This window comes from Oncorhynchus nerka, linkage group LG27, assembly GCF_034236695.1.
Source record: "Oncorhynchus nerka isolate Pitt River linkage group LG27, Oner_Uvic_2.0, whole genome shotgun sequence".
Taxonomy (NCBI): domain Eukaryota; kingdom Metazoa; phylum Chordata; class Actinopteri; order Salmoniformes; family Salmonidae; genus Oncorhynchus; species Oncorhynchus nerka.
In genome coordinates, this window is record NC_088422.1 from 105,158,608 (window position 1) to 105,172,707 (window position 14,100).

Here is a 14,100-nt window from a genome sequence, read left to right on the forward strand (position 1 = left end):
ACTAGTCTACCCTGCCGCCCCTCCACTCTAACCACTAGTCTACCCTGCCGCCCCTCCACTCCACTCTAACCACTAGTCTACCTGCCGCCCCTCCACTCTAACCACTAGTCTACCCTGCCACCCATCCACTCTAACCACTAGTCTACCCTGCCGCCCATCCACTCTAACCACTAGGCTACCCTGCCACCCCTCCACTCTAACCACTAGTCTACCCTGCCGCCCCTCCACTCTAACCACTAGTCTACCTACCGCCCCTCCACTCTAACCACTAGGCTACCCTTCCGCCCCTCCACTCTAACCACTAGTCTACCCTGCCGCCCATCCACTCTAACCACTAGTCTACCCTGCCGCCCATCCACTCTAACCACTAGTCTACCCTACCGCCCATCCACTCTAACCACTAGTCTACCCTGCAGCCCCATATGATTTACAGACTCTTGTTGAGATGTGAAGGACCAAAGTGTACACTAGGAGAGATTTTGACTAAGGTATAAAGTTAGTTATATATAAACCCTTAGTTGGTAGGTAAACATTAGATATAAACCCTTAGTTGGTAGGTAAACATTAGATATTAACCCTTAGTTGGTAGGTAAACATTAGATATTAACCCTTAGTTGGTAGGTAAACATTAGATATTAACCCTTAGTTGGTAGGTAAACATTAGATATTAACCCTTAGTTGGTAGGTAAACATTAGATATTAACCCTTAGTTGGTAGGTAAACATTAGATATTAACCCTTAGTTGGTAGGTAAACATTAGATATTAACCCTTAGTTGGTAGGTAAACATTAGATATTAACCCTTAGTTGGTAGGTAAACATTAGATATTAACCCTTAGTTGGTAGGTAAACATTAACCCTTAGTTGGTAGGTAAACATTAACCCTTAGTTGGTAGGTAAACATTAGATATGAACCCTTAGTTGGTAGGTAAACATTAGATATTAACCCTTAGTTGGTAGGTAAACATTAGATATTAACCCTTAGTTGGTAGGTAAACATTAGATATTAACCCTTAGTTGGTAGGTAAACATTAGATGTAAATGTGAGTTCTTGGACTGCCCACAGTGAGCCAGCTAGATAGACTTAATGAGGTACAGTATACGTGTGGAAACAGAGTAGATGCCCCAGCAGACAGACAGACAAAGAGCCAACCAGCCAGGTGTTTAAACTCACTGAGGTAGAAGTGGAAGCAGAGTAGATGCCCCAGCAGACAGACAGGTGTTTAAACTCACTGAGGTAGAAGTGGAAGCAGAGTAGATGCCCCAGCAGACAGACAGGTGTTTAAACTCACTGAGGTAGAAGTGGAAGCAGAGTAGATGCCCCAGCAGACAGACAGGTGTTTAAACTCACTGAGGTAGAAGTGGAAGCAGAGTAGATGCCCCAGCAGACAGACAGGTGTTTAAACTCACTGAGGTAGAAGTGGAAGCAGAGTAGATGCCCCAGCAGACAGACAGGTGTTTAAACTCACTGAGGTAGAAGTGGAAGCAGAGTAGATGCCCCAGCAGCAGACCAGAGAGCAGGCCCAGGGCGATGGTGAGGCCAGCCAGGGCAGGGATGGCTGGTCCTGCTGTGGAGACAGGAGCCACGGGCAGGAAAACAAACCATACCACCGTCTCATTCTTCACTGTGAGGGGGGGGGGGACAAGGACATCAGAACAGACTTCAGGAGGGGACACATATAGTAAGAGACAGACAACATAGAGACATCAGAACAGACTACAGGAGGGGACACATAGAGACAGACAACATAGAGACATCAGAACAGACTTCAGGAGGGGACACATAGAGACAGACAACATAGAGACATCAGTACAGACTACAGGAGGGGACACATAGAGACAGACAACATAGAGACATCAGAACAGACTACAGGAGGGGACACATAGAGACAGACAACATAGAGACATCAGAACAGACTACAGGAGGGGACACATAGAGACAGACAACATAGAGACATCAGAACAGACTACAGGAGGGGACACATAGAGACAGACAACATAGAGACATCAGAACAGACTACAGGAGGGGACACATAGAGACAGACAACATAGAGACATCAGAACAGACTTCAGGAGGGGACACATAGAGACAGACAACATAGAGACATCAGAACAGACTACAGGAGGGGACACATATAGTAAGAGACAGACAACATAGAGACACCAGAACAGACTACAGGAGGGGACACATAGAGACAGACAACATAGAGACATCAGAACAGACTACAGGAGGGGACACATAGAGACAGACAACATAGAGACATCAGAACAGACTACAGGAGGGGACACATAGAGACAGACAACATAGAGACATCAGAACAGACTACAGGAGGGGACACATAGAGACAGACAACATAGAGACACCAGAACAGACTACAGGAGGGGACACATAGAGACAGACAACATAGAGACATCAGAACAGACTACAGGAGGGGACACATAGAGACAGACAACATAGAGACATCAGAACAGACTTCAGGAGGGGACACATATAGTAAGAGACAGACAACATAGAGACACCAGAACAGACTACAGGAGGGGACACATAGAGACAGACAACATAGAGACATCAGAACAGACTACAGGAGGGGACACATATAGTAAGAGACAGACAACATAGAGACATCAGAACAGACTACAGGAGGGGACACATAGAGACAGACAACATAGAGACATCAGAACAGACTACAGGAGGGGACACATAGAGACAGACAACATAGAGACATCAGAACAGACTACAGGAGGGGACACATAGAGACAGACAACATAGAGACATCAGAACAGACTACAGGAGGGGACACATAGAGACAGACAACATAGAGACATCAGAACAGACTTCAGGAGGGGACACATAGAGACAGACAACATAGAGACATCAGAACAGACTACAGGAGGGGACACATAGAGACAGACAACATAGAGACATCAGAACAGACTACAGGAGGGGACACATAGAGACAGACAACATAGAGACATCAGAACAGACTTCAGGAGGGGACACATAGAGACAGACAACATAGAGACATCAGAACAGACTACAGGAGGGGACACATAGAGACAGACAACATAGAGACATCAGAACAGACTACAGGAGGGGACACATAGAGACAGACAACATAGAGACATCAGAACAGACTACAGGAGGGGACACATAGAGACAGACAACATAGAGACATCAGAACAGACTACAGGAGGGGACACATAGAGACAGACAACATAGAGACATCAGAACAGACTACAGGAGGGGACACATAGAGACAGACAACATAGAGACATCAGAACAGACTTCAGGAGGGGACACATAGAGACAGACAACATAGAGACATCAGAACAGACTACAGGAGGGGACACATAGAGACAGACAACATAGAGACATCAGAACAGACTACAGGAGGGGACACATAGAGACAGACAACATAGAGACATCAGAACAGACTACAGGAGGGGACACATAGAGACAGACAACATAGAGACATCAGAACAGACTTCAGGAGGGGACACATAGAGACAGACAACATAGAGACATCAGAACAGACTACAGGAGGGGACACATAGAGACAGACAACATAGAGACATCAGAACAGACTACAGGAGGGGACACATAGAGACAGACAACATAGAGACATCAGAACAGACTACAGGAGGGGACACATAGAGACAGACAACATAGAGACATCAGAACAGACTTCAGGAGGGGACACATAGAGACAGACAACATAGAGACATCAGAACAGACTACAGGAGGGGACACATAGAGACAGACAACATAGAGACATCAGAACAGACTACAGGAGGGGACACATAGAGACAGACAACATAGAGACATCAGAACAGACTACAGGAGGGGACACATAGAGACAGACAACATAGAGACATCAGAACAGACTACAGGAGGGGTCACATAGAGACAGACAACATAGAGACATCAGAACAGACTTCAGGAGGGGACACATATAGTAAGAGACAGACAACATAGAGACATCAGAACAGACTTCAGGAGGGGACACATAGAGACAGACAACATAGAGACATCAGAACAGACTACAGGAGGGGACACATAGAGACAGACAACATAGAGACATCAGAACAGACTTCAGGAGGGGACACATATAGTAAAATATTTATCTTTCTCTCTCTAATAATAATAACGTTGATAGATTGATTGATTTACCTTGGAAGTGTTTATCAGTACCAGGGTTTACCTTGAAGTGTTTATCAGTACCAGGGGGAAGTGTTTATCAGTGCCAGGGTTTACCTTGGAAGTGTTTATCAGTGCCAGGGTTTACCTTGGAAGTGTTTATCAGTACCAGGGTTTACCTTGGAAGTCTTTATCAGTACCAGGGTTTACCTTGGAAGTGTTTATCAGTACCAGGGTTTACCTTGGAAGTGTTTATCAGTACCAGGGTTTACCTTGGAAGTGTTTATCAGTACCAGGGTTTACCTTGGAAGTGTTTATCAGTACCAGGGTTTACCTTGGAAGTGTTTATCAGTACCAGGGTTTACCTTGGAAGTGTTTATCAGTACCAGGGTTTACCTTGGAAGTGTTTATCAGTACCAGGGTTTACCTTGGAAGTGTTTATCAGTACCAGGGTTTACCTTGGAAGTGTTTATCAGTACCAGGGTTTACCTTGGAAGTGTTTATCAGTACCAGGGTTTACCTTGGAAGTGTTTATCAGTACCAGGGTTTACCTTGGAAGTGTTTATCAGTACCAGGGTTTACCTTGGAAGTGTTTATCAGTTGGAAGTGTTTATCAGTACCAGGGTTTACCTTGGAAGTGTTTATCAGTACCAGGGTTTACCTTGGAAGTGTTTATCAGTACCAGGGTTTACCTTGGAAGTGTTTATCAGTACCAGGGTTTACCTTGGAAGTGTTTATCAGTACCAGGGTTTACCTTGGAAGTGTTTATCAGTACCAGGGTTTACCTTGGAAGTGTTTATCAGTACCAGGGTTTACCTTGGAAGTGTTTATCAGTACCAGGGTTTACCTTGGAAGTGTTTATCAGTACCAGGGTTTACCTTGGAAGTGTTTATCAGTACCAGGGTTTACCTTGGAAGTGTTTATCAGTACCAGGGTTTACCTTGGAAGTGTTTATCAGTACCAGGGTTTACCTTGGAAGTGTTTATCAGTACCAGGGTTTACCTTGGAAGTGTTTATCAGTGCGCAGCTTTGAGGGATCCAAGAAGAACTCGATGAAGATGTAACTGGCGATGACCACCACCAGGCATATACCCAGCAGAGCAGAGATCACACTGTTTAGGAAGAGCCTGGGGTAGAGAGAGAGAGGATAGGTTAGGGTACATGAACACAGAGATCACACTGTTTAGGAAGAGCCTGGGGTAGAGAGAGAGAGAGGTTAGGGTACATGGACACAGAGATCACACTGTTCAGGAAGAGCCTGGGGTAGAGAGAGAGAGAGGTTAGGGTACATGAACACAGAGATCACACTGTTCAGGAAGAGCCTTCAGGATAGGTTAGGGTACATGAACACAGAGATCACACTGTTCAGGAAGAGCCTGGGGTAGAGAGAGAGAGAGAGGTTAGGGTACATGAACACAGAGATCACACTGTTCAGGAAGAGCCTGGGGTAGAGAGAGAGGATAGGTTAGGGTACATGAACACAGAGATCACACTGTTCAGGAAGAGCCTGGGGTAGAGAGAGAGAGGATAGGTTAGGGTACATGAACACAGAGATCACACTGTTCAGGAAGAGCCTGGGGTAGAGAGAGAGAGAGAGGTTAGGGTACATGAACACAGAGATCACACTGTTCAGGAAGAGCCTGGGGTAGAGAGAGAAAGGATAGGTTAGGGTACATGAACACAGAGATCACACTGTTCAGGAAGAGCCTGGGGTAGAGAGAGAGAGAGGTTAGGGTACATGAACACAGAGATCACACTGTTAGAGCCTGGGGTAAAGAGAGAGAGGATAGGTTAGGGTACATGAACACAGAGATCACACTGTTCAGGAAGAGCCTGGGGTAGAGAGAGAGAGGATAGGTTAGGGTACATGAACACAGAGATCACACTGTTCAGGAAGAGCCTGGGGTAGAGAGAGAGAGGATAGGTTAGGGTACATGAACACAGAGATCACACTGTTCAGGAAGAGCCTGGGGTAAAGAGAGAGGATAGGTTAGGTACATGAACACAGAGATCAACCTTCAGGAAGAGCCTGGGGTAAAGTCAGGATAGGTTAGGGTACATGAACACAGAGATCAACCTTCAGGAAGACCTGGGGTAGAGAGAAAGTACATGAACACAGAGCATCACACTGTTCAGGAAAGCCTGGGGTAGAGAGAGTCACCAAGAGGTTCTAACATCAGACCTAAAGTCACCAAGGAGAGCCTGGGGTAAGGATAGGTTAAAGTCACACAGAGATCACATTCTAACCTTCAGACCTAAAGTCACCAGAGAGCATTGTTAACCTGGGGTAGAGAGAGAGAGGATAGGTTCTAGTACATGAACAAAGAGATCATTCTAACCTGTTCAGGAAGAGCCTGGGGTAGAGAAGAGAGAGCATTCTAACACAGAGATTCTAACTGTTCAGACCTAAAGTCACCAAGGAGAGCATTCTAACCTTCAGACCTAAAGTCACCAAGGAGAGCATTCTAACCTTCAGACCTAAAGTCACCAAGGAGAGCATTCTAACCTTCAGACCTAAAGTCACCAAGGAGAGCATTCTAACCTTCAGACCTAAAGTCACCAAGGAGAGCATTCTAACCTTCAGACCTAAAGTCACCAAGGAGAGCATTCTAACCTTCAGACCTAAAGTCACCAAGGAGAGCATTCTAACCTTCAGACCTAAAGTCACCAAGGAGAGCATTCTAACCTTCAGACCTAAAGTCATTCCAAGGAGAGCATTCTAACCTTCAGACCTAAAGTCACCAAGGAGAGCATTCTAACCTTCAGACCTAAAGTCACCAAGGAGAGCATTCTAACCTTCAGACCTAAAGTCACCAAGGAGAGCATTCTAACCTTCAGACCTAAAGTCACCAAGGAGAGCATTCTAACCTTCAGACCTAAAGTCACCAAGGAGAGCATTCTAACCTTCAGACCTAAAGTCACCAAGGAGAGCATTCTAACCTTCAGACCTAAAGTCACCAAGGAGAGCATTCTAACCTTCAGACCTAAAGTCACCAAGGAGAGCATTCTAACCTTCAGACCTAAAGTCACCAAGGAGAGCATTCTAACCTTCAGAGAGCATTCTAAGGAGAGCATTCTAACCTTCAGAGAGCATTCTAAGGAGAGCATTCTAACCTTCAGACCTAAAGTCACCAAGGAGAGCATTCTAACCTTCAGACCTAAAGTCACCAAGGAGAGCATTCTAACCTTCAGACCCAAAGTCACCAAGGAGAGCATTCTAACCTTCAGACCTAAAGTCACCAAGGAGAGCATTCTAACCTTCAGACCTAAAGTCACCAAGGAGAGCATTCTAACCTTCAGAGAGCATTCTAAGGAGAGCATTCTAACCTTCAGAGAGCATTCTAAGGAGAGCATTCTAACCTTCAGACCTAAAGTCACCAAGGAGAGCATTCTAACCTTCAGAGAGCATTCTAGGGAGAGTATTCTAACCTTCAGAGAGCATTCTAAGGACAGCATTCTAACCTTCAGACCTAAAGTCACCAAGGAGAGCATTCTAACCTTCAGACCTAAAGTCACCAAGGAGAGCATTCTAACCTTCAGAGAGCATTCTAAGGAGAGCATTCTAACCTTCAGACCTAAAGTCACCAAGGAGAGCATTCTAAGGAGAGCATTCTAACCTTCAGACCTAAAGTCACCAAGGAGAGCATTCTAACCTTCAGAGAGCATTCTAAGGAGAGCATTCTAAACTTCAGACCTAAAGTCACCAAGGAGAGCATTCTAACCTTCAGAGAGCATTCTAACCTTCAGACCTAAAGTCACCAAGGAGAGCATTCTAACCTTCAGAGAGCATTCTAACCTTCAGACCTAAAGTCACCAAGGAGAGCATTCTAACCTTCAGACCTAAAGTCACCAAGGAGAGCATTCTAACCTTCAGAGAGCATTCTAGGGAGAGTATTCTAACCTTCAGAGAGCATTCTAAGGACAGCATTCTAACCTTCAGACCTAAAGTCACCAAGGAGAGCATTCTAACCTTCAGAGAGCATTCTAGGGAGAGTATTCTAAACTTCAGAGAGCATTCTAAGGAGAGCATTCTAACCTTCAGACCTAAAGTCACCAAGGAGAGCATTCTAACCTTCAGAGAGCATTCTAAGGAGAGCATTCTAACCTTCAGACCTAAAGTCACCAAGGAGAGCATTCTAACCTTCAGAGAGCATTCTAAGGAGAGCATTCTAAACTTCAGACCTAAAGTCACCAAGGAGAGCATTCTAACCTTCAGAGAGCATTCTAACCTTCAGACCTAAAGTAACCAAGGAGAGCATTCTAACCAAGGAGAGCATTCTAACCTTCAGACCTAAAGCCACCAAGGAGAGCATTCTAACCTTCAGACCTAAAGTCACCAAAGAGAGCATTCTAACCTTCAGAGAGCATTCTAACCTTCAGACCTAAAGCCACCAAGGAGAGCATTCTAACCTTCAGACCTACAGTCACCAAGGAGAGCATTCTAACCTTCAGACCTAAAGCCACCAAGGAGAGCATTCTAACCTTCAGACCTAAAGTCACCAAGGAGAGCATTCTAACCTTCAGACCTAAAGTCACCAAGGAGAGCATTCTAACCTTCAGAGAGCATTCTAACCTTCAGACCTAAAGCCACCAAGGAGAGCATTCTAACCTTCAGACCTAAAGTCACCAAGGAGAGCATTCTAACCTTCAGACCCAAAGTCACCAAGGAGAGCATTCTAACCTTCAGACCTAAAGTCACCAAGGAGAGCATTCTAACCTTCAGAGAGCATTCTAAGGAGAGCATTCTAACCTTCGGAGAGCATTCTAACCTTCAGACCTACAGTCACCAAGGAGAGCATTCTAACCTTCAGAGAGCATTCTAAGGAGAGCATTCTAACCTTCAGAGAGCATTCTAACCTTCAGACCTACAGTCACCAAGGAGAGCATTCTAACCTTCAGACCTACAGTCGCCAAGGAGAGCATTCTAACCTTCAGACCTACAGTCACCAAGGAGAGCATTCTAACCTTCAGACCTAAAGTCACCAAGAAGAGCATTCTAAGGAGAGCATTCTAACCTTCAGACCTAAAGTCACCAAGGAGAGCATTCTAACCTTCAGACCTAAAGTCACCAAGGAGAGCATTCTAAGGAGAGCATTCCAACCTTCAGACCTACAGTCACCAAGGAGAGCATTCTAACATTCAGAGAGCATTCTAACCTTCAGACCTAAAGCCACCAAGGAGAGCATTCTAACCTTCAGACCTACAGTCACCAAGGAGAGCATTCTAACCTTCAGACCTAAAGTCACCAAGGAGAGCATTATAACCTTCAGAGAGCATTCTAACCTTCAGACCTAAAGCCACCAAGGAGAGCATTCTAACCTTCAGACCTACAGTCACCAAGGAGAGCATTCTAACCTTCAGACCTAAAGCCACCAAGGAGAGCATTCTAACCTTCAGACCTAAAGCCACCAAGGAGAGCATTCTAACCTTCAGACCTAAAGTCACCAAGGAGAGCATTCTAACCTTCAGACCTAAAGTCACCAAGGAGAGCATTCTAACCTTCAGACCTAAAGTCACCAAGGAGAGCATTCTAACCTTCAGACCTAAAGTCACCAAGGAGAGCATTATAACCTTCAGAGAGCATTCTAACCTTCAGACCTAAAGCCACCAAGGAGAGCATTCTAACCTTCAGACCTACAGTCACCAAGGAGAGCATTCTAACTTTCAGACCTAAAGCCACCAAGGAGAGCATTCTAACCTTCAGACCTAAAGCCACCAAGGAGAGCATTCTAACCTTCAGACCTAAAGTCGCCAAGGAGAGCATTCTAACCTTCAGACCTAAAGTCACCAAGGAGAGCATTCTAACCTTCAGACCTAAAGTCACCAAGGAGAGCATTCTAACCTTCAGACCTAAAGTCACCAAGGAGAGCATTCTAACCTTCAGGCCTAAAGTCACCAAGGAGAGCATTCTAACCTTCAGACCTAAAGTCACCAAGGAGAGCATTCTAACCGTCAGACGTAAAGTCACCAAGGAGAGCATTCTAACCTTCAGACCTAAAGTCACCAAGGAGAGCATTCTAACCGTCAGACGTAAAGTCACCAAGGAGAGCATTCTAACCTTCAGACCTAGTCACCAAGGAGAGCATTCTAACCTTCAGACCTAAAGTCACCAAGGAGAGCATTCTAACCTTCAGACCTAAAGTCACCAAGGAGAGCATTCTAACCTTCAGACCTAAAGTCACCAAGGAGAGCATTCTAACCTTCAGACCTAAAGTCACCAAGGAGAGCATTCTAACCTTCAGACCTAAAGTCACCAAGGAGAGCATTCTAACCTTCAGACCTACAGTCACCAAGGAGAGCATTCTAACCTTCAGACCTCACCAAAAGTCACCTAAGGAGAGCATTCTAACCTTCAGACCTAAAGTCACCAAGGAGAGCATTCTAACCTTCAGACCTAAAGTCACCAAGGAGAGCATTCTAACCTTCAGACCTAAAGTCACCAAGGAGAGCATTCTAACCTTCAGACCTAAAGTCACCAAGGAGAGCATTCTAACCTTCAGACCTAAAGTCACCAAGGAGAGCATTCTAACCTTCAGACCTAAAGTCACCAAGGAGAGCATTCTAACCTTCAGACCTAAAGTCACCAAGGAGAGCATTCTAACCTTCAGACCTACAGTCACCAAGGAGAGCATTCTAACCTTCAGACCTACAGTCACCAAGGAGAGCATTCTAACTTTCAGACCTAAAGCCACCAAGGAGAGCATTCTAACCTTCAGACCTAAAGCCTAAACCAAGGAGAGCATTCTAACCTTCAGACCTTCAAGGAGAGCATTCTAACCTTCAGACCTAAAGTCACCAAGGAGAGCATTCTAACCTTCAGACCTAAAGTCACCAAGGAGAGCATTCTAACCTTCAGACCTAAAGTCACCAAGGAGAGCATTCTAACCTTCAGGCCTAAAGTCACCAAGGAGAGCATTCTAACCTTCAGACCTAAAGTCACCAAGGAGAGCATTCTAACCGTCAGACGTAAAGTCACCAAGGAGAGCATTCTAACCTTCAGACCTAAAGTCACCAAGGAGAGCATTCTAACCGTCAGACGTAAAGTCACCAAGGAGAGCATTCTAACCTTCAGACCTAGTCACCAAGGAGAGCATTCTAACCTTCAGACCTAAAGTCACCAAGGAGAGCATTCTAACCTTCAGACCTAAAGTCACCAAGGAGAGCATTCTAACCTTCAGACCTAAAGTCACCAAGGAGAGCATTCTAACCTTCAGACCTAAAGTCACCAAGGAGAGCATTCTAACCTTCAGACCTAAAGTCACCAAGGAGAGCATTCTAACCTTCAGACCTACAGTCACCAAGGAGAGCATTCTAACCTTCAGACCTACAGTCACCAAGGAGAGCATTCTAACCTTCAGACCTAAAGTCACTAAGGAGAGCATTCTAACCTTCAGACCTAAAGTCACCAAGGAGAGCATTCTAACCTTCAGACCTAAAGTCACCAAGGAGAGCATTCTAACCTTCAGACCTAAAGTCACCAAGGAGAGCATTCTAACCTTCAGACCTAAAGTCACCAAGGAGAGCATTCTAACCTTCAGGCCTACAGTCACCAAGGAGAGCATTCTAACCTTCAGACCTAAAGTCACCAAGGAGAGCATTCTAACCGTCAGACCTAAAGTCACCAAGACATTCTAAAGTCTTCTAAGGAGAGCATTCTAACCTTCAGACCTAAAGTCAGCATTCTAACCTTCAGACCTAAAGAGAGCATTCTAACCTTCAGAAGCACCAAGGAGAGCATTCTAACCTTCAGACCTAAAGTCACCTAAAGGAGAGCATGCAGACGTGTGTGATTTATTTGAGAAAAGGTTTGAATTATAACGACACAACCTGTCCTCTTTGACGCCTTGCAACCATTAGATCACGTCTCTAGTTTAGCGTTTTAATCGCTGGCACTGCAGTCACACAAAACAATAAAAATGTGGTCATTATTCACCTTTTATTTAAAGCTCATTTAAGCTAATTTAAATTGGAAAAAGGTAGCGAACACGCCGACCAATGAGCGTCTCGTCACCAGAAGCTAAAATAGAACTTTGTTCAAATCAGCTAAAACCGCCCAAAGCCCGAGCAAACTCACGGCCGACCTCCTTCCTTGTTACAGAGTTCCAGTGTTGAATATTCATGACTCAGATCAGGACTAAAAGCCTTAAAATAAAGTCCTTGCTGATAGGGTTTCCCAGCGCACAGTAAAGAGGTCTGTTTCAGAATATAATATATGGCATTTAGCAGACTGTTTCACCAAAGAGACGCACTAGTGTGAGTGTTTACCCCTGAGTATGTTGACTGTGTCCCAAGCTGAGGCTGAGCAGCACATGACTACATTATGAGTAAACAGTCAGAAAACCAGGTTTCCTCTGCCAGGAGAATGACAGTTGGCTGCAAGTGGATCTTCCAGAAAGACAATAAACCCCAAGCAACACATCAACATCCACAAAGAAATGGTTCATTGACCACAAAAATCAACATTTTGCAATGTCCATCTCAGTCTCCGGACTTGAAACCCATTGAAAACCTGTGTTTTGAAGTGAAGAGGACAGTCCATAAGTCTCACTGCCGTTATGGTCCCAAGGTGAGGTATTGAAAACAAAGGGTTTCAATAATTTAGACAAATATATTACTTGTTAAACAAACTCTCTTTCTCTGAGAAATGGTGTTACATATAATTTCCCAATACAATATAGCTCAGTATTTGAATGATTTATTTTATACAGTCATTGTTTTGCTTTATTAAGGGTGTCAATAATTACAGACCCCACTGTATAAAACCTATACTGTGGTGAGATGGAGATGAGGAGAGAGGCAGAATGAGAGAAAGAGGGAAAGAGAGGCAGAATGAGGGAAAGAGAGGCAGAATGAGGGAAAGAGAGAGGCAGAATGAGGGAAAGAGAGAGGCAGAATGAGGGAAAGAGAGAGGCAGAATGAGGGAAAGAGAGAGGCCGAATGAGAGAAAGAGAGGCCGAATGAGGGAAAGAGAGAGGCAGAATGAGAGAAAGAGGGAAAAGAGAGGCAGAATGAGGGAAAGAGAGAGGCAGAATGAGGGAAAGAGAGAGGCAGAATGAGGGAAAGAGAGAGGCAGAACGAGAGAAAGAGAGAGGCAGAATGAGGGAAAGAGAGAGGCAGAATGAGGGAAAGAGAGAGGCAGAATGAGAGAAAGAGAGAGGCAGAATGAGAGAGAGGGAAAGAGAGGCGGAACGAGGGAAAGAGAGAGGCAGAACGAGGGAAAGAGAGAGGCAGAACGAGGGAAAGAGAGAGGCAGAACGAGGGAAAGAGAGAGGCAGAACGAGGGAAAGAGAGAGGCAGAATGAGGGAAAGAGAGAGAGGCAGAATGAGAGAAAGAGAGAGGCAGAACGAGAGAAAGAGAGGCAGAATGAGAGAAAGAGAGAGGCAGAACGAGAGAAAGATAGAGGGAAAGAGAGAGGCAGAATGAGGGAAAGAGAGGGAAAGAGAGGCAGAATGAGGGAAAGAGAGGGAAAGAGAGGCAGAATGAGGGAAAGAGAGGGAAAGAGAGGCAGAATGAGCAAAAGAGAGAGGCAGAATGAGAGAAAGAGAGAGGCAGAATGAGAGAAAGAGAGAGGCAGAATGAGGGAAAGAGAGAGGCAGAATGAGAGAAAGAGAGAGGCAGAATGAGGGAAAGAGAGAGGCAGAATGAGAGAAAGAGAGAGGCAGAATGAGAGAAAGAGAGAGGCAGAATGAGCAAAAGAGAGAGGCCGAATGAGAGAAAGAGAGAGGCAGAATGAGGGAAGGAGAGAGGCAGAAAGAGGGAAAGAGAGAGGCAGAAAGAGGGAAAGAGAGAGGCAGAAAGAGGGAAAGAGAGAGGCAGAAAGAGGGAAAGAGAGAGGCAGAATGAGGGAAAGAGAGAGGCAGAATGAGGGAAAGAGAGAGGCAGAAAGAGGGAAAGAGAGAGGCAGAAAGAGGGAAAGAGAGAGGCAGAAATGAGGGAAAGAGAGAGGCAGAATGAGGGAAAGA

At 45.1% G+C, this 14,100-nt stretch overlaps 1 protein-coding gene across 1 annotated transcript in view; it reads right to left on the reverse strand.

The window, feature by feature from the left end:
• The window catches only part of LOC135565163 (palmitoyltransferase ZDHHC1-like), a 96,861-nt gene that overhangs the window by 39,770 nt on the left and 42,991 nt on the right, over positions 1-14,100 (reverse strand). Inside the window, exons 6-7 of the mRNA XM_065011223.1 lie at positions 5,140-5,264; positions 1,469-1,624 (exon numbers count right to left, since the gene is read on the reverse strand). Coding sequence (XP_064867295.1) covers positions 1,469-1,624; positions 5,140-5,264 — 281 coding nt within the window. The remainder of the gene's footprint in view (positions 1-1,468; positions 1,625-5,139; positions 5,265-14,100) is intronic.